We start from the raw sequence: 17831 nt of genomic DNA on the forward strand, positions 1-17831 counted from the left end.
CTTCCTGCCTGAGTTGAGAGCCGTGTGTACGAGCAGGACCTGTATCACACGCACAGTCTCAGCTCGTCTGACATTTACAGGCTGCTCGCCGTGAGCCTGGCATCCAGCCCAGCGGAGCCCTGGGTGCCTGGCCAGGATTGTTTTTATTGTCGTTGGCCGTGGTGACCTCAGTTCCTGGTCCTGGGCGTCCTGGGACTCCTGCTTGCGTGCTGGGGAGAGGAGGAAAGTGAGCCCTGGGGTGTGGGAGGGCAGAGGTGAGGCCAAAGTTCCCTCCCGCCCCCACCCACCTGCCCGGGAGCCACTGTCAGCGCAGTTCTGGGGAGTTGCCACAGAGCGGGAGGGACAGAGGGCAGCTGGAGGGCTGCAGTGACCAGCTGTCTGTGGAAGGAGCCAAGGAGACGGAGGGCCTGGCACCCTGGAGCCAGGGCCGGGGACCCATGGGGCCTGCTGACTCCCGGAGCCACCCGTGGACGGGAATCCTGCTCTCAGGTGGGCCCTGCTTCCCCAGGTGGGGTGGGTGGGTGAGGGGCTCCGCGCGTCTGTCTGCCAGGTGTGTGTGCGTGTGTGCGCCTGTGTGTGCGTGCTTGTGTGCGTGTATGTGCGTGTGTGTGCGTGTGCGTGTGTGTGCGTGTGTACGTGTGTGCATGTGTGTGTGCGTGTGTGTGCATGTGTGTGTGTGCATGTGTGCGTGTGTGTGCGTTTGTGTGCGTGTGTGCGTGTGTGTGTGCGTGTGTGTGTGCGTGTGTGTGCGCACATACACGCGTGCAGAGAGAGAGAGGCAGAGAAAGAGACCGAGGGATATAGTGGGAGCGGGAGAGACTGACGTCAGGGAGAGCCACAGAACCAGAGAGGGACAGAGAAAAAGGGAAAATCAAGTAGAGAGTGAACCGAGGCGAGGCCAGGGAGAGCTGGGCAGAGAGGGGCAGCCAGAGCAGAGACAGCGGGAAGACAGGGGGGCGGTGCGGAGGGAGGAGGGAGCCCCACAGAGAGACCCAGAGAAAGCCCTGGAGCACAGACAGGCGGACGAGTGAGGGGCCCATCCCAGGCTTCAGGACACGGCCCAGGGGCGAAATTCATGCCGAAAGAACATCTGAGATGGGGAAGAAAGGAGCCTCTCTGGACAGGAACAGCATTCTGGAGGTGAAGAACTGATTTTGCAGTGGGCCATGGGAAGAGCCGGGACGTTGCCCACCTTGCTGTGTGACTCGGAGGCCAGCTCCTCCCTCTCTGGGCTGGAGGCTTGCTGGCCGACTGGAAGCCCGCGGGGACTTGGGGTCCTGGGGAAGCGGAGAGCCAGCAGCAGGGCCTGTGAGTTTCTCTCCAGGCTCGCCTCCTCCTGATGGGGCGGACGTCAGGACTGTTGGAGGCGGAAACAGGAGGGGAGGCTAGGTGAGGGCTTTCCACAGAGGGAGGCTCCCATCTCAGGCAGGCCTGAGGACAAGGACCACGGCAGATGTTCTCACGTCTTTTCGTTTGTCCTTGTGACTGTCACGTGGGTGGGAACGATCGGTACCCTCATTTTACAAAAGGAGAAAGCGAGACTCAGACGGAGAACATCGCTTGCCCAGAAAGATGGCAAAGCTGTGATTGAAACCCAGACAGTTGCTCTGAGCCAGGGACCTTGACCTCCAATGGCATCAGAGGCAGAGAAAGGCGAGCTCCATCACTACCACCATCCAAAGAAACCGAGGCCGGGGCGCAGTGGCGCACCCTGTAATCCCAGCAGATTGGGAGGCTGAGGCAGGAGGATCTCGAGTTCAAAGCCAGCCTCTGCAACTTAGGGAGGCCCTAAGGAGCTTAGTGAGACCCTGTCTCTAAATAAAAAATAAAAAGGGCTGGGGATGTGGCTCGGGATTTGGGCTCCCCAGATTCAATCTCTGGCACCTAAAGAAAAAAAGAAAGAAAGACAGAAATAAACTGAGGCGCACAGAGAGCAAGCCCTTGCCCACATCCGTGGAGCCGGTGAGCACCAGAGGCCATATTTGATGCCAGCCGTCCTGGGAGCCCAGCCCTACATCCCCAGATGCTGGGAAAAGGGGCAGTGCTCAAGCCAAACTGGGGTCTTTTGAGGGTGGCCAGGGGCTTGGGGACAGCCCCTGTTCACTGGGCTGTGGAGAGGGACGGGGTGTCACACGCCCCAGCCCTGGCCAGCCTCCGTGACTGTGTGCAGATGGGCCACAGGCAGAACTGGGAACAGCTGCGACCTTGTGCCTTGTCCCTCCCCTTCCCCTACAAGATGAGGAGTGTCCTGAGGGCGAGTCCGGGCGGCGGGAGTGGAAGTTCTCGCTCAGGGGCTGCCCTCTGTCCCCATCCTGGGGTCACAGGCGGGACCAGGGTGTCTTCAGGGCGGGGCAGGCCAGGCTCAAGGTCGGCTTCTGCCACTGACTCACGGTCTTAGCCAGGGACATCCCTTCTCTGAGCACCTGCTTTCCTCTCTGTGGAACGGGGAGGACCCCGTGCACCTCCAGGAGAGTAAGGGCAGTCGAAGGGGACACGGTGACCATGGGGGAGCCCCGCGACGGCTTGCCGAGATTTATTATCCCCCCCCCACCCGGGAGGCAGATGATATTTTGCCCATTTTACGGTAGAGGAAATGGAGATTCTGAGAAGAGAAAAGCGTGTCCCTGGTTACAGCCCCAGGAAGCGCTGGGCAGGACGAGCCTCTTGGGATGGAACGCCGAATCTGTGACCTCGGCCTCCCTCCATGCCTCCTCTTCCCCTCCAGCCTCACTTCTGACAGCGTGGAGTCCTCCCGTGGCGGCAGCCCAGCTCACCCCCAGTGACATCCTGCCTGACACCACCTCAAGTGAGCAGGGTGTTGTTCTGTGTTTGGGGACCGCCCCCCCCCCCCCCCCCCCGGCCACCCCAGGCCCATGGCAGAGGTGTGAGCAGAGAACAAGGCTGTCCTTCTGATCAGAGATCAACCGTCTGGGTTCCGCGCCCAAAATCCCAATCGGATGAGTGGAGGGGCCCAGGCAGCTGTGTTGGGGACAGGAGCAAAGGGGTGGACTGTGGCCATCACGGCCGCAGGAGAGGAGTGTTGGCTGAGAGGGGCTAGGGGGCCCCCAATGGTGTTGGGACGGGCTTGCTTGTCTTTGCAGCTGATATTGACGGATCCCCTCTCACGTCCTAGATGCTCTGCTTTATTTGCACCATGTCCGAGAGGGGATATAGATCCCGTACCTAGAACAGGCAGTCGCTCCAGCACGGAGCCCGGAGAGCCCAGCTCCGTGTGTCTCGTCCTGATCCATCCCTGGATCCCTCTCTGGCTACGCCTCGTTCTCCCCCGTCTGTGTCTCTGCCTCGACCTCCCCCTTTGCTTTCTTCCTCTGCAGAATCCCTGGACAAGCCCACCCTCTCAGTCAGTCGGAGCACAGTCACAGAGTACCAGGACAGGGTGACTTTCTACTGTGACACCACGGAACTCCACGTCACCATCCGCTGGGTCTTCCAGAATCAGTCCCTGGTGCTGAACGAGCGCATGCAGCTGTCCGCGGATGGCAAGACGATCACCATCCTCACGGTCCAGCGGGAAGACTCTGGGACGTACCAGTGTGAAGCCTGGGATGCCCTTGAGTTCCGGAGCAGCGATGCCATCCTCCTGGAGGTCAACTGTGAGTCTCCTTCTGTCCCCCGTCCCCAGTCCCTTGTCGACACTCACTTCCTGGGTGCCTCATCCAATCTCACAACCCTGAATCCCAACCCAATGCAGAACTGTCTGTCTTTGAACTTGAACTGAGAAGGGTTTGACATCTCTGCTCCGAGGCTACTGGAAACTCCATCGTAATGGACCTAAACTTGAGCTCCCAAACCTCAGATCTTGGCTGCAGCGTCTTGCCTGGGTCGGGCGTGGCAGGGAGCCCCAGCTGGCCCGAGCTGGGCCTTCCAGTCCTGCTTCACCCAGGCACAGAGCTGACATTAACCCGGAGCCCACACCTCCTTTGCCCATGAGCGGGAGGAGGGAACGCGGTCTATACGGATCCCGAGACCCCCTGCAAGAGAGCTGTGGCCGACGCTGTTGTAACGGCTGTCATTGTTCCTGTCCTCCCAGATGGTCCCGACCTTATCGAAATCAAGTTGGATTCCGGTGTTCCCAGCGGGGAGGCGGTCGAGGTTCTAGAAGGCTCCACCGTGAACTTCCAGGCGGAAGCGCAGTCCCACCCAGACCCTACCTATTCCTGGATTTTCCCCAACAATTCCATCCTGCCTTCCACCTCGGGGACACTGACCATCGACGCCGTGTCCAGGGAGGACGAGGGCATGTTCCGGTGCTTGGTGTACAACAGCGCCACCCTCCTGACCCGCCTGGGAGCTCTTCGAGTCCACGTCCTCGGTGAGTCCCCTTCCCTGGTCCCCCTCTTTGTTCTTCTCAGAATCAGAGGCCCTCCACGTCAGAGGCCACCGGAGGGTCTCATCTGGGGCCCTTGGCCATTCTGTGTGAGAGCGATGCTTGGCTGGGTCTCAGGTGGCCCAGAAAACGTGCCGTGTCCCAGAGAGAGAGTCGGTGACCGCAGTCAGGTCCTCAGGGGGCTGAGAAAACAGTTAACGCCGAGCCCCACCAACACCCCAGAGTCGGAGGGGGACCCCAGAGCGGGCACGTCCCCCTCGTCTGGTGGCTGAGTCGCACGCCCACCTCAGGGAAGGACCCGGACCCCAGCTGGGCACGTCCCCCAGGAGACCCTGCTGGCTCTCCATGGCTGTCCACGGCTGGATTCTGTGGAAGAGGGGTTGATTGTCAATGTGTAACACTAACACAACATTCCTTACACACACAGCGCCCAATAACCACACACACTTACCATACGACACACACCACAGACACGCAACTCATCTACAACACGTGAAACAACACTGCAGGCACACAGCACGCACACAACACGCACATGAAGAGCATGCACAAGATATGTGTGTGCAACACACTCGATACTCTGCATTACACAACCAAGACACACAACACCCACACACTGTGCACACAGACCCACAACCCTCCATACACTCGCACATATTCACAATACTTGAACAACACACAAGACATACAGACAGATTTCATGTACGAGTACACAACGAGCAATACCACGAACACACAACACACTCTCCCGTGAAACGTGAACACACATAACAACACACAACACACTCAGGATTCACCCAACGTTGCAGACACTTAAGATACACAATGCAGAAAACGTACTTCGTACTGCACCAAATATACACACAGGCCATTCACACCCAGCACAGCCGTACACAAAGCATAAACACACAACGTACAACACACACCCATAACACAGATGATACCGCAGACACAGCACCCACGGTTGCATGCAGAACATATGCACACGTGTAACACAGGCTCACACACGAGGTGTCTGTGTATACCACCCACACACCTCACTCACAACACACACAACACACACGGCAGGCACAAAACACACATTCACAGACACACAAACGTGCACCACACACAATTTTTATATGACACACTTGACCACAGGAGAGATTCACGTGCCACATGTGCCACATAGTCCGATCCAGAACACATGCACACACACGCTACCCACAACACGCACACACACACACACACGCACACATGCACACATAAGCACATGCACGCTACCCACAACACGCACATGCACACACACATGCACACACCCTGGGGAGCCCCTGTGGGCCTGTGGGCCGGGAGCGGGGAAGCTTCCTGGAATCTGACCCGTGTCTCCGCGTGTTTCCAGAAAACCTGACCAAGCCTCAGGTGGAGGCCTCCAGCCTGGACCTCGTGGAGACCGTCGGCCCCGTGAACCTGACCTGCCAGACGGCCCATCAGAGGGTGGCCGTCCAGTGGTTCGTGAGTGACCAGCCCCTCCTGCCCAGCGAGCACCTGGCCCTGTCAGACGACAACATGACCCTGGTCATCCACAGCCCCCGGCGGGAGGACACGGGGCCCTACGCGTGTGAGATCTGGCACTGGGGCAGCCGGGCTCGCAGTGACCCCCTCACGCTGACCATCAACTGTGAGTGGCCCGGGGCGGTGACCGCGTCCTCCTCCCTCCAGGTCCTTTCTCCACTCACTCACCACGCTCCATGCCAGCCGTGAGCCTGGGCGGGGACAAGACCGCGGGCCTGTGCTGGGGGACCTTATGTCCCAGGCAGTGGCTGAGGGACAAGACCTCAGGGGCAGGGATGGCCCGTGAGGGGGGACCGTGCTGGGTGGCGCAGTGACCGGGTGAGGACCAGGAGGCGAGCAGGGCGCTGACCCTCCAGAGCTCGGCTCTTGGGCTGCGAAGAGGAAGGTTGAGGGTCAGACCCCAGTCCCCCGGGAGCCCTTGGCGAGGGGTGAAGGGAGGAGAAAACAAAGCCCACGGAGAGGGGCGCTTCAGCCAAAGCACCCGCAAGGGAGGGCGGGGCCGTCTCCAGGCAGAGGACGACGGAGGGGACAGTGCTGTCCCCAAGTTCATCACTGTGTATGTTAACTTGAAAACTGGGGTGGCCCGTCAGCAGCCCTCACCAATCGGGTGTTCAACTCCCCCGTCACAGCAGGTGGGGGCTTCTGACCTGCCTTGGTCCTCTCTGGAACTGTCACCGTGGCCGTCCTACCTGGGGGGCTTCATCTACCTGTCAATCCCATGTTAATGGGGGCACTGGGGTCAGTAGCTGGGCAGAAGTTAGTGGCCCGAACTACTAAAGGAATCTTCGTCCCCTGACAAACGGAGACCCCTTGAGCCGTGGCCCCGGGCCTCACGTCCACATCCGGGCCCTGTCCGAGGCAGTCCCACGAATCCTTTTCTCTTGACGCATTTCCGATTAGCTCCTTTTGCTTCTCTTTCTTTTCTACAACTTAACTACCACCTTGCTTCCCTGTTTACTCTGGGGGGAGTGTAAAGACCCTCGAGTGATCTAAAGAGCGCGGTGACCTGGCCTGCATCTCACGGCTCATTGCTCGCTGCTACTAACCCAAGGACAGGACTAGACAGCTGTTGACAGGGACCCACTGGCCCGTCTGCGACAAGGCAGGGGCAGAAGCAGGAGACGGAGGTTCCCACAGGGGCTTTGTGTTTCGGTCCTTGGGAGAGCAGCCCTGGGGTGGGGTTCAGTGGGAGGCACAGGCCCGGGAATCTTCGGGGAGTTATTGGGGAAAACATTCCTGGCAGGGGCCATGGTGGCCGGGAAGCCATCGGATCGAGAGGCCAGCGGAGCAGGGAGGGAGGGAGGGTGGGATGGCAGCGCTGACGACAGCAGAGGCTGAGGGTCACCCCCCAGGTCCCCCAGGAAGAGGGGGCAGGCAGAGAGGCTGGCAGGTGCAGCTCCTGGCAGGATGGGGGTGGATGTCAGCCTGCAGCTGGGCCCTGGGTCCGTCACACAGTTCCCACTGGAGGTCTTCCAGGGGCCTTATGGTGGCCACAGTCATCCAGTGAGGGGAGACGGGCTGGGACGGCTGTGGAGTAACAAGAAGCCGTCAGTGGATTCAGGGCACAGAACTCACAGGTCTGCTGCTGGGAGATGGGAGGTGGCATGGAAGGGAAGCGGCCCCAGCGGCTCCAGGGCTGGGGATGTGGCGCAGGGTCGAGCCCTGGCCTGACGCGCACAGACAGGGGCTGATGGCGGGAAGGCGGGCAGGAAGGCGGGCGGCCTCCAGGCCTGTTTGCTTGGGCCACCTAAGGATGGAGGAGCCAAGAACTGGTGTGGAAAGATTGGGGAGAAGAGGTTTCGGCAGGGAGACAAAGTTGGGGTCCACTTTTTCTATTTTTTTGGTATGAGGATTGAACCCAGAGGTGCTCAACCCCTGAGCCACATCCCCAGCCCCCTTTTATATCTTATTTAGAGACAGGGTCTCGTTTAGTGCCTTGCTAAGTTGCTGAGGCTGACTTTGAACTCGCCTCCGTCTCGCGAGCCGCTGGGATGGTAGGCGTGGGCCGCTGTGTGCCTGGCTTCGGGTTCACTTTTCCACCTGTTGAGCAGGAGGGTTAAGAACAGGCTTCTCTGTTGCTCCCTCTCCGTTCGTCCCTACTTTAATCGTGAAGCAAAAATACTTATTTTGTGTCCTCTGGGCCAGGCAACAGGGCGGGCAGTGGGTTGTCCCAGTGTCGCGGCCTCCTGGGGGTGGGAGGTGGGTAAAGCAGGCAAACGAAATACCCAGCGATCAATGCTGCTATGTGGGGGAAGAAGGGAGGGTTGGGAGCCCAAAGGAAGCCCCAGACGAGGGATGTGGGAAGGCCATTGTGAGAGCTGAGATCCCCGTGCGACTGGAGGATGAGCAGGGGTCAGCCACGCAGCGTGACAGGCTGGTGGCTCTCAGGTAGGATCTTGCTCCGGGATGAGAGCAGGAAACGTGGAAAGGTGGGTGACGGGGTTGGAGAGGTCTAGGAGGGCCGTTCACATTATGAATGACCTCATCAGCCCTGGGCTTTGTCCCAAGGACACTGTGTGGGGGGGGTCATGGAAGGTTTGAGCAGAGAAGCCACGGCATCAAGTCTGTGCCCAGGAAGAGCCCTCTGGGGGCTGGTGGAGGTGGAGCCTGGGATGCAGAGTCCAGGAGGGGCTGGACACGGCGAGGGAAGCGGGTCGGGTCCTGGGGTTCAGATGGGGAGGAAAGAACAGATTCAAAGGATGCGGGGAGGGGCATGGGCTGGGCTTTCTTCCCCTAGAATATCCCAACAAGACACGGAGCATATGTCTTTCCAGAAGAAGGGCAATCCACTCTTTCATGAGTTTGAGCAAGGCTTGGCTTCCAGACTCCTTTAGTTGGGATGGAAATCCAACTGCGACTCCTGTTTGTTTTCTTCATGTGCGTAGGAGGAGAGCGCGGAGCCAGCGGTCCCCCGCTGGAGTGGTGAAGGAGATTTGCCACGTGTTTATGTCATTGGGAATCCACAGCCTTAGTGCTTGGGGGCTGCGTGCCCAGAGTGCAGAGACGCTCTGAAGCCTGGCGCCTTGTGAGGCTCCTTGGAGAGAATTCTCCTGTGTACAGGCAATTTCCATCGCATGGTGGGGACCAGTATCTGCTTGTCACACAGCTCAGGAGAAAGGGGGAGCATTTCCCTCTCTTCCACTAAGATTCCTTTCTTTCTTTCACTTTTCTTTTTTCTTTCTTTCTTCCCCCCACTTTTTTTTTTTTTTTTTTTTTTGGTGATACTAGGGATTGCACTAGTGGTGCTCTACCACTGAACTATACCTTGGCTCTTTATTTTATTTTTATTTCGAGACAGGGTCTTGCTAAGTTGTTGAGGCTGGCCTCAAACTCATGATCCTCCAGCCCCAGCCTCCCTAGCTGCTGGGATTACAGATGAACCCCTATCTCCATGTGCCTCCTCCCTGCAGTTGATTCTTTTCAACTTAGGCAGCCACTGTCTCTGGGCTGCAGACTGGAGTTCCCTCAGTTCCAGCTGAGCAGGGGCTGGGGGTGGGAGGTGGGAAGCACCATTTACAATGTGGAAGAGGGAAGGGGAGAAGGGTCATTTGGCAGACACGTGGCTTTGCCTGCAGATGGCCCTGACCGAGTGGAAATCACCAGCGGGTCTCCGCCTGCTGTGGTGGCCACCGTCCAGGGGAAGCTCAACTCCAGCCTGACCCTGCAGTGCCGGGCCGCGTCCCAGCCAGAGGCGGAATACCGCTGGGTCCTGGAACACCACTCGGGGGTGTACACGGGGGAGCAGCTGGTCATCAGGGCTCTGACCCGGGAGCACGAGGGCATCTGCAGCTGCACAGCCTCCAACTCTCTGACCGGCCTGGCCCGCTCTGCCTCTGTGCTGATCCAAGTAGGTGAGTCTCTCCAGTGCGTCTTCCCTTGGGATCCGGGTGGCCTCTGCCTTGCTGGCTCCAGCCACCTACCCTGTGACAGCGAATGTACTGCACGTGTAAGTTCCCGGCTGGCCGGGAGCATTGAATCCCAAACCCTCTGTTTCTTGCTGTGTGCCCTGGTCAACTCTGCAGCCTGCTCTGAGCCTCAGTTTTCTTACCTGCAAGTGGGTTTGTGACGCCCACCTATCAGAGGTATTTAGAAAGACAACGCATCAGGAGATAGCCCGTGGGAGAGGTAGAGGGACGGTGGAGAGGATCAGGAATCACGTTAATAACAACTGGACTTGTCAAGAACTGTCTTGAGGTCTTGAGAAGGCAGCATAGTGTTGCTAGCTACCGGGATTCACATCCTGGCTCCAGTACTTACTGGCTGCGTGATCTTGGGCAATTTATTTAACATCTCTGGGCCTCTGATTTATTATCGGTAAAACAAACAATAATCGGACCTATTTCTTAGGGTTGTTGAAGATTAATTAATATTTATAAAGTCCTTACGTTTGTACTTGGTATGTTGTTTTTGTTAAACAAATAAAATTATTCTCTATTGAGTCTGTGCTACATGCCTGAACCAAACCTTTCCATATACAGTATCAAAAAATACTTGTTAGGTGCTCTCTGCCAGCCAGTATGAGGCCAGCCTGTTAGCACCTCCATTGTTCAAAGGGACAGACTGAGACTTAGAGAATCAACCCTGTTGCTGGTGTTTGATTTTTACTTTTTGTACCAGGGATTGAACCCAAGGCCCTTAACCACTGAGCCACATCCCCAGCCTCCAGCCCCCAATTTTTTGTATTTTATTTAGAGATGGGGTTGGGTTGAGTTGCTCAGGGTCTTGCTAAGTTGCTGAGGCTGGCTTTGAATTCTCGATCTTCCTGCCTCAGCCTCCCAAGCCGCTGGAATGACAGGCGTGAGCCACTGCGGCTTGTGGCTGGGCTTTGAAACCAGACTGCTGCCTCACAGCGGTGTTCTTTGGTTGCCCACTAAGCTGAGGACCCCATGCAGCTCCCAAATGACCTCCTTTAATCTCCAGTGCAACCCTTTGGTCCTGTGAGTGGACAACAGGCTCAGAAGAGGACCAGGGGGTTAGCAGGTTTGATTGACACTCATGGGAAAGTTCCAGATTTTGAGAGAGAGCTCATAGAAAGGCTCATGGTGCTTAGCGCTGGCTAGATAGCAACGTCTTTCATTGTCACTGGTCATTATTGTCATCATTTTTTTCATCGGGCACCTCTGATGTGTCAGGCAGTGGATGATGCTTCTGTGCACGATCCATTTCATTCCCTCAAAAAATATGTGCAAAAATGTGAGGGTCAAGCAATTGACATCCTTGTTTCACGTAAAGAAATGGAGACTCGGAATAAAGCTCCGAACCCCCAAGGCATCTCAGGAAGACCCCTTCAGAGCAGAGCCCCTTCCTCGTGCCCCTCACCCTCCGCCCTCCCAATCCTGGTGGCTGCATTTGGGCAGAGCTGGGATTTGGACTCAGGTCACTGGACTCCAGAAACAGTGCTATGAATGCTGCCCCCTAGTGACTGAAAAGCAAGTATTTGTCAAACGTCGATGAAGATGAAGCTGCAAGTTTAGGGCTGGGGCTGGGGCTGGGGCGAGGGTGTGTCAAGCCTGGGTTTTGGTTTTCTCTCCCTAGATCCCGAGTCCTCCCTGTCCGCAGGGGCCATCGCTGGCATTGTTCTTGGGACCCTGGTTGCCATTGCTCTGGTCATAGGCCTGGGCTATTTCTTCTACAGCAGAAAAGCCAGATGGTAAGACGGGGAAGGGGACGGGCCACGGGTGGGAGGTTTGCGGACCTCGGTGCTGAGCCGCGTGGGCGGCCCCTGGGGACTTTAGAGCTCGGGTGGGTGGTCGTCTGGGATGGACGAGGGATATGGATGGAGAGGAGCACCAGCCAGCGGTGCGGGATTACAAGGATCTGGCGTTTCAGGCCCTCAAAGGGATCAGCGGATGGCCCCAGCCCCGAGGCCACACCGCCCACCTCCGTGCGGGAGCAGGTGACACGGCCCAGTTTCGGTAAGTGACGTCGTGGCCCATGCGTGGGAGCTGGGAAGAGCAGGGGCCGCGAGCTCAGGCCTCTCGTCCCCGCTCTGCCACCGAGGGACTGGTCACAGGCACGTCCTGACCTGCCCGAGCCTCAGTGTCCCCAGCACTCGCAGGGCGACACCCAGCCCTTTCTCCTTCCTGGGTCTCAGGGAATCTGGTTCATTGCTGTCAAAGCCACAGCCAGACCAGCTCAGGGCTCCTTGCTGATCCCAATCCAGGCTCCCGCTCTGCCTGGACCCCGAGTGCCCTCTGCTGGCGACACCTTTGCCCTCTGTGGATCTGGGTTTCTGGAAAGATGAGCCCGATGTGCCAGGCCCCCGAGAGATTGCCGGGTCCAGCTCCACTACACAGAGAGGACACCTGGGACAAGCAGGGACCAGGGTGGGGACTTAAGATTTCTGTCCCACGGTGTCATGGAGCAGCCTTGTGTGACCCAGAATTTGGTTTCCAGGACGTTTCCTGGTCAAGCTCCCCAGAGATGTAAGGGGGAGAACTGGGACGAGGAGGTGGGTGGGGACAGACAGACCCTTCCTGTCCAGCTCTTCTAACTCCAGGTCTGGGCTGGGATTTTACTTCCTCTAGACAGACCAAGGCCTGTGTATGACAACATACCCGAGCCCCGGGGACCTATGGGAGCCAAAAAGGTGGGTGTGCTCCAAAGGGATCTCCATGACCCTCTGACTTTCCCGGGGCAGGGTGGGGGGGCTGGTGTGATCTCTGGCGGACCCCCAGGGCCAGCCTGGGTCTCTGCATCTCCTCCTCTGCCTTCTCTGAGGCCCTCAAGACCTTCTCTGCCTGTTCATCTCTTCTCCTTGTCTTTTTGCTCTTTAATATGGCAATGCCCAGACTTGGTCCCTCTGGGAATCAGAAGGGACATAACTACCTCTCCCCCCGCCTTTCCTATCCTAGGGATTGAACTCAGGGGTGTCTGCCACTGAGCCACCTCCCCAGTCCTTTTTATATTTTATTTTGAATCAAGGTCTTGCTAAGGCTGGCCTCTTGCTGAGGCTGCCCTTGAACTTGAGATCCTCCTGCCTCAGCCTCCCAAGAGGCTGGGATCACAGGCCTGTGCCACCTCAAAGGAGGCCAAATCTGTTTCTGAGAATTTCTGGGAGTGGGCCCCATCCCCAGCCCTGTGATCTCTGCTTACTACTTTATTTTTCCCTAGAAGGTGCCACCAGGTCTCCCAGAGCAGTTCTATGAGGTATGTGGGCCCAGGAAGGACAGCTGAGAATTCTCTGTGGTTCAGGCCTGAGAAGCCATCTTCTCTAAACCACGCGTGGTCCACTGCAGGGTCATGCATCGATGGGGAGAAAGAGGCCCTGGTCTCACCGGGAGCTGGGTCGGACTGGCCCCTCTTGGTTCCTTCTACCTCCAGGGCTCGGGATGGGTTGCCGTGGGGGGGGTGCTGGATTCCACCTGCTGGGGCTGGGAGTGGGGGGTCCAGAGCCCGTGGGAGAAAGGACAGAGTCCGGGCCAGCAGAGGCCTGGCCCTAACCCTTCTTCCTCCTCCTCCGACTCTCTGCCAGAAGCTGGGTGGACCCCGCCCTCTCCCTGGGTCTCGGAGGAGCCTCGTTGACGTCTGCTGATAGACTTCTCTGCTCACTTGCAGAAGGAGCCACCTTCAGCCACCCCCAGGGACCACTTTCCCAGCCCCAGGAAGCCACCCCCCAAACTTCCGATGCACGCCTTGGTCCCTCCCCTGTCAACAGAAGACGCAGACGACAGCTATGAGGTATCCGGTGCCCCTCTTCAGACACGTGGAGACTGGTCACCCCCCGCGTTCTTCCCCCACTGAAGGGTCTGACGGGGTGAACAGATTCCCCTCTGAAAAGCCTTTCCCTCCCGTCCACCGGTTCCCGTCGTCCGTTTCTGGTTGATCCCATCCATCCCTTTTCAGCGTGGCCCGGGAACTCCATCGGGGCTTCCACAGAACTCCTTTTCACTCGTCCATTTCCTTTCTATCCATTTAACTTTCCCCCGTGTCCCTCCGTAGCACGTTACCCCCCTCCCTTACCCCCATTCCACTTAGTGTTACTCCCGTCCACTGGACCCCTGCTCCTTCCCTCCTGTCCTTCTCCACGTCTTGGATTCCGTCCCACCCCTCGGCGTCCCCTCCACCTCTTTCCTATGACATTCCTTTCCAAGGCTCAGGTCTCATCTGAGGCTCGACTGGGGGACGGTCTGCGTCCCAGCTCACGTGGCTACCGGTAGCCTCAGTTCCTTGCAGGCGGTCCGAACGAGGGCCGCAGTTTCTTACCGACTGTTGGCTAGAGGCCACCCTCAATCTTTTGCCACATGTCACTTTCCACAGGGAGCTCACGACTTTGCATCTGGCTTCTTCAAAGCCAAGATGGAAGATGTGATCTTAGGTCAAGGATCACATGGGCTGGGCTGGGGCTGGGGCTCAGTGGTAGAGCACTGGCCTAGCAAGAGCGAGGCCCTGGGTTCCATCCTCAGCACCACATTCTGTGTATATATATATATGGAATCACATGGCAAAATCATCACATCCTGTCACCTTTGCCAGACTGTGTTGCTTAGTAGCGGGTCACAGGTGCATGATGGGGTCGACTTGGAATGTGTCTGCCCCAGTGGGGAAGTGTGTGGGCCGTTGCAGAAACACAGAGGTAACAGGGTGACTGTCGTGAGAAGAGACCTTTGGAGTTTCCGAGGATGGGGGAGGAGCGTCCAGGCTGCTTGGGCCCCAGACCGCAGCCAAGTAGGACAGAAATCTGCAGCAGGCAAGGGGACCTCCCTGTTCTCTCTGTTTAACAGACACTCGTGAATCCGGAGCCCGACGTTTACTGCCGGATCAACCCGTCGGTCTAGCAGAAGCAGACCTCTTCTTCTGAAGTCCTGGAGAAGCCACCCTCCCTCATGCCTTCAGGGACCTCAGGGACACCTTGTTCCGACATCGAGCCCAGCCATCCCCGTGGCCTCTGCAGACCTCGCCGTGTTCTACTCCAGTGTGTGGGTCGGGCCTCGGAACCTGGCCCTCACCAAACCTCAGGCTTTGGACTCAGGTTTTCCTAAAAGCCTCAGGGACAGGGGAAGGTGACGGCCCTGGAACTGGAAGTGGAGGGCCAGGCTCGAGGCTCAGCAGCTGCGGGCACCGCGGTTACCTCTCGAGGCTGAGCCAACGCTGTTGGTGAACCCAGCAGCCGGGGAGCCGCATGAGCCCACGGCAGCCAGGGATGTGAGGGGACATCTGCAAGGGCTGGACAGGCGGTGGCCTTTCGAATCATTAGAGAGGATCAGGACAAGGAGCTCTTAGGAAATGACGGGAAGAAAACGACGTGGAATGAAACAGGGGATTGAGGCTCCTGGGGGAGGGGGAGGGGAGGCAGGAGATTCTGAGATTTCTTAGGGGTGCAGGGGCGGAGAGGGTGAGGGGGAGACCAGTGAGGCGCGGAGGAGAATCCTGAACGTGGTTCCCAGAGCAACTGCGTGACTGGCAGGTCACTGGGGAGGGTCCGTGTGGGACAGGGAGGGAAGTGAAAGCGTGGATCAGCTAAATTGAGAATCAGGGGATCAAATGGGTGATGGTTCCTGAAAGTCTGGGGCGATCGGGGCTGGGGACACACATCGAGAGTTGTCAGTAGGATTTAAACTTACAGGGTCCCTAAAACCACCTAGAAGGAGTCAGAGGACCCAGTTCTTATGCCCCTGGTTGCAGCTTTCACAGAAAAAGGATAGAGAGAGAAATCAGCAAAGGGGAAGGGCACAGAGGAGCCCGCGCACAGATTTCCAAGTGTTTGTGGTCACTGGAGTCACGTGGGAATCCGCAGCCAGGATGTGTGACGACATGTGGTAAGCGTTGGCCACGGGGCCAAGTCCCATCAGCACCTGTGCCTGGGTGACTGGCCAGTCACAGCCTTCGCATGCAGTCCCTTGACAGACCTGCAGGGCGGAGCTCCAGGGCTGCGCATGCAAGACACCCTGACCAGGTAGAAGCCGGCAGGGCCAGTGCTCAGGGGCCGGCCACAGGCTGGTGGTGAACACGGGTCTCCCTGGGGAGTGCGCAGGGTTTGTGGGCCTGGTGCGTTCCGCCAGAGAGAGGGGAGGAAGACACGCGGATCCATTCAAGGCTGTAGGAGAGATCAGCTAATGGACCGGGAGGAAGAAAACCAAGAATGTGAAGTCTTGGAAATTAAGAAGGCGTTCCCTGAGTGGGTTGTTAATCTTTGGAGCTGTTAAGACTATAATAATAATAATATTAATTCAGATTAAAAACCTCATTATTAGATGTGATTCGGAACATCAGTGTCAAGATCTTGATTTTTTATTTAGGTACTAGGAATTGACCTAGGGATGCTCTACCGTTGGACTACATCCTGACCCTTTTTTGTAAAAAAAAGACATTTATTTTTTAGTTGTAGTTGGACACAATACCTTTATTTTATTTATTTATTTTTATGTGGTGCTGAGGATCGAACCCAGGGCCTCACACATGCTAGATGAGCGATGTGCCGCGGAGCCACAATCCCAGCCCATCCCGTGGCCCTTTTTAAATTTTTGAGACAGAGTCTTGCTATATTGTGTAGGCTGGGCTGGGCACAGTGGCACATGCCTGTAATCCCAGTGACTCGGGAGGCGGAGGCAGGAGGATCGAGAGTTCAAAGCCAGCCTCAGCAAAAGCAAGGTACTGAGCAACTCAGTGAAACCCTGTGTCTAAATAAAATACAAAATTGGGCTGAGGATGTGGCTCAGTGGTTGAGTGCCCCTGAGGTCAATCCCCAGTAACCTCCCTCCCCTGAAAAAAAAAATGTGGAGGCTGGCCTTGAACTTGTGATCCTCCTGCCTCAGCCTCCCCAGAAGCTGGGATTATAGGTGTGCACCACTGCTCCTGGCCAGTGTTACAATCTAAAATGCTGAAACCCTGGGAATTCCTCCCCCAGTATCCAGCAGGCAGATCACATTTTCCTGTATCCTCTCGCAACTCTTCACTTTGTCTCCCAGGGTTTCTAGCACATGGGCCCTTCTTGCTCTTCAGTGAATATTGAACTCACCCAAATCCTGGCCCCAACTACCTCAGCCAATCTCCAAAGAGCCAATAGAGAAATCTTTGGGGTTATACGGGCGTTTGTTTAGAATGGGTTCATGATCCTTCTGTAACATTCAGGTGAAGCCAGGATTTGGGGGATTCCTGGAAGTAAACATTATCGCTTTGTGAAAGGGAGAAAAATAAAGAGACCAAACAAAAGACAGAGTTGGTTTTCAATGAAACATTACTAACGCTTTATTATCTGATTATCTTAAATTAAAACATTGGCAAGAAAAATAACTGAAAAGAAGAAAAGGAAGATGAGCTAACAAAGCATCCTGTTACGGTTCTGTCCTCTTTGGATTTCATCTGGGAGATTCGCTTCCTTTCCCACAGCCAGCAACACAGCTTGTCTGTCTGTCTTAACTCTCTCCGCCAGACTTGGAGAGTTTCTTCTTAGGTCTTGTATTTATCTTCCTAAATTTATTTGCAGGCGTTTTTTTTTTTCTCTATGACGAATAAACACAAACCTTTTGTATCTTGTTTGTGAACGTGGTGTTGCTTATATAGAAGAAAGATCTTGATGGGGACACAATGGGTGATACATGGTAAAAGTTGAGTTTGGACCCTCGAATCAGATTTCCTGATTTGAGCTCCACCCCAACAAGACAATTGAGGGTGAGTTGCTTAATGTCCCTGGGCTTGTTTCATCTTCTGTAAAATATAAATAATGGCTCCATCTTGGAAGATAATGTGTATCTAGACACATAGATGGGTACACACCTTGCTTGAACCAGCGCCTGGCCCATAGCTGTTTGTTTCATATTCAATGGTTTTCTAAACTCTTTTTTTCATCTTTTCTTTTACTTATTTTTGTTTGTTCTTTAATATGTTTAGATGTACATGGCAGTAGAGTATGTTTGTACACACTAGACATACATGGAGTACAAGTTCCCATTCTTGTGGTTGGACATGATGTGGAGTCGCACTGGTTGTGTAT

At 56.3% G+C, this 17831-nt stretch overlaps 1 protein-coding gene across 10 annotated transcripts; it reads left to right on the forward strand.

Moving 5' to 3' along the window:
• Window positions 1-71: 71 nt before the first annotated feature.
• Window positions 72-17369, forward strand: Ceacam20 (CEA cell adhesion molecule 20). 10 transcript variants are annotated; one of them, XR_013430722.1, is made up of 12 exons: window positions 72-489; window positions 2726-2806; window positions 3336-3614; window positions 4052-4333; window positions 5727-6005; window positions 9475-9750; window positions 11435-11549; window positions 11729-11814; window positions 12063-12324; window positions 12427-12488; window positions 13016-13048; window positions 13457-13561. XR_013430722.1 is itself a non-coding variant. In XM_078031919.1 (12 exons), the coding sequence occupies exons 1-12, from the start codon at window positions 438-440 to the stop codon at window positions 14674-14676; spliced, it is 1722 nt and encodes a 573-aa protein (XP_077888045.1). In that variant the 5' UTR covers window positions 92-437; the 3' UTR covers window positions 14677-17369. The 10 variants fall into 10 exon arrangements, 5 of the variants coding, with proteins under 5 accessions (XP_077888046.1, XP_077888047.1, XP_077888048.1 ...); XR_013430723.1 differs by lacking the exon at window positions 13457-13561 and adding an exon at window positions 13374-13388 and having other exon boundaries at window positions 13013-13048; XR_013430721.1 differs by having other exon boundaries at window positions 73-489; window positions 13013-13048; window positions 13457-13558.
• Window positions 17370-17831: the final 462 nt, after the last annotated feature.

This window comes from Ictidomys tridecemlineatus, chromosome 15, assembly GCF_052094955.1.
Source record: "Ictidomys tridecemlineatus isolate mIctTri1 chromosome 15, mIctTri1.hap1, whole genome shotgun sequence".
Lineage (NCBI taxonomy): Eukaryota > Metazoa > Chordata > Mammalia > Rodentia > Sciuridae > Ictidomys > Ictidomys tridecemlineatus.

What these genes read in the sequence shown, in the direction of transcription:
- Ceacam20 (XM_078031918.1), top strand. Translation starts at nt 438, where the DNA reads ATGGGGCCTGCTGACTCCCGGAGCCACCCGTGGACGGGAATCCTGCTC. An exon ending in GACGGGAATCCTGCTCTCAG is followed by an intron (nt 490 to 2,725) that starts GTGGGCCCTGCT and finishes CTTCCCCTCCAG; the next exon opens with CCTCACTTCTGACAGCGTGG. An exon ending in TACAGCAGAAAAGCCAGATG is followed by an intron (nt 11,550 to 11,728) that starts GTAAGACGGGGA and finishes CTGGCGTTTCAG; the next exon opens with GCCCTCAAAGGGATCAGCGG.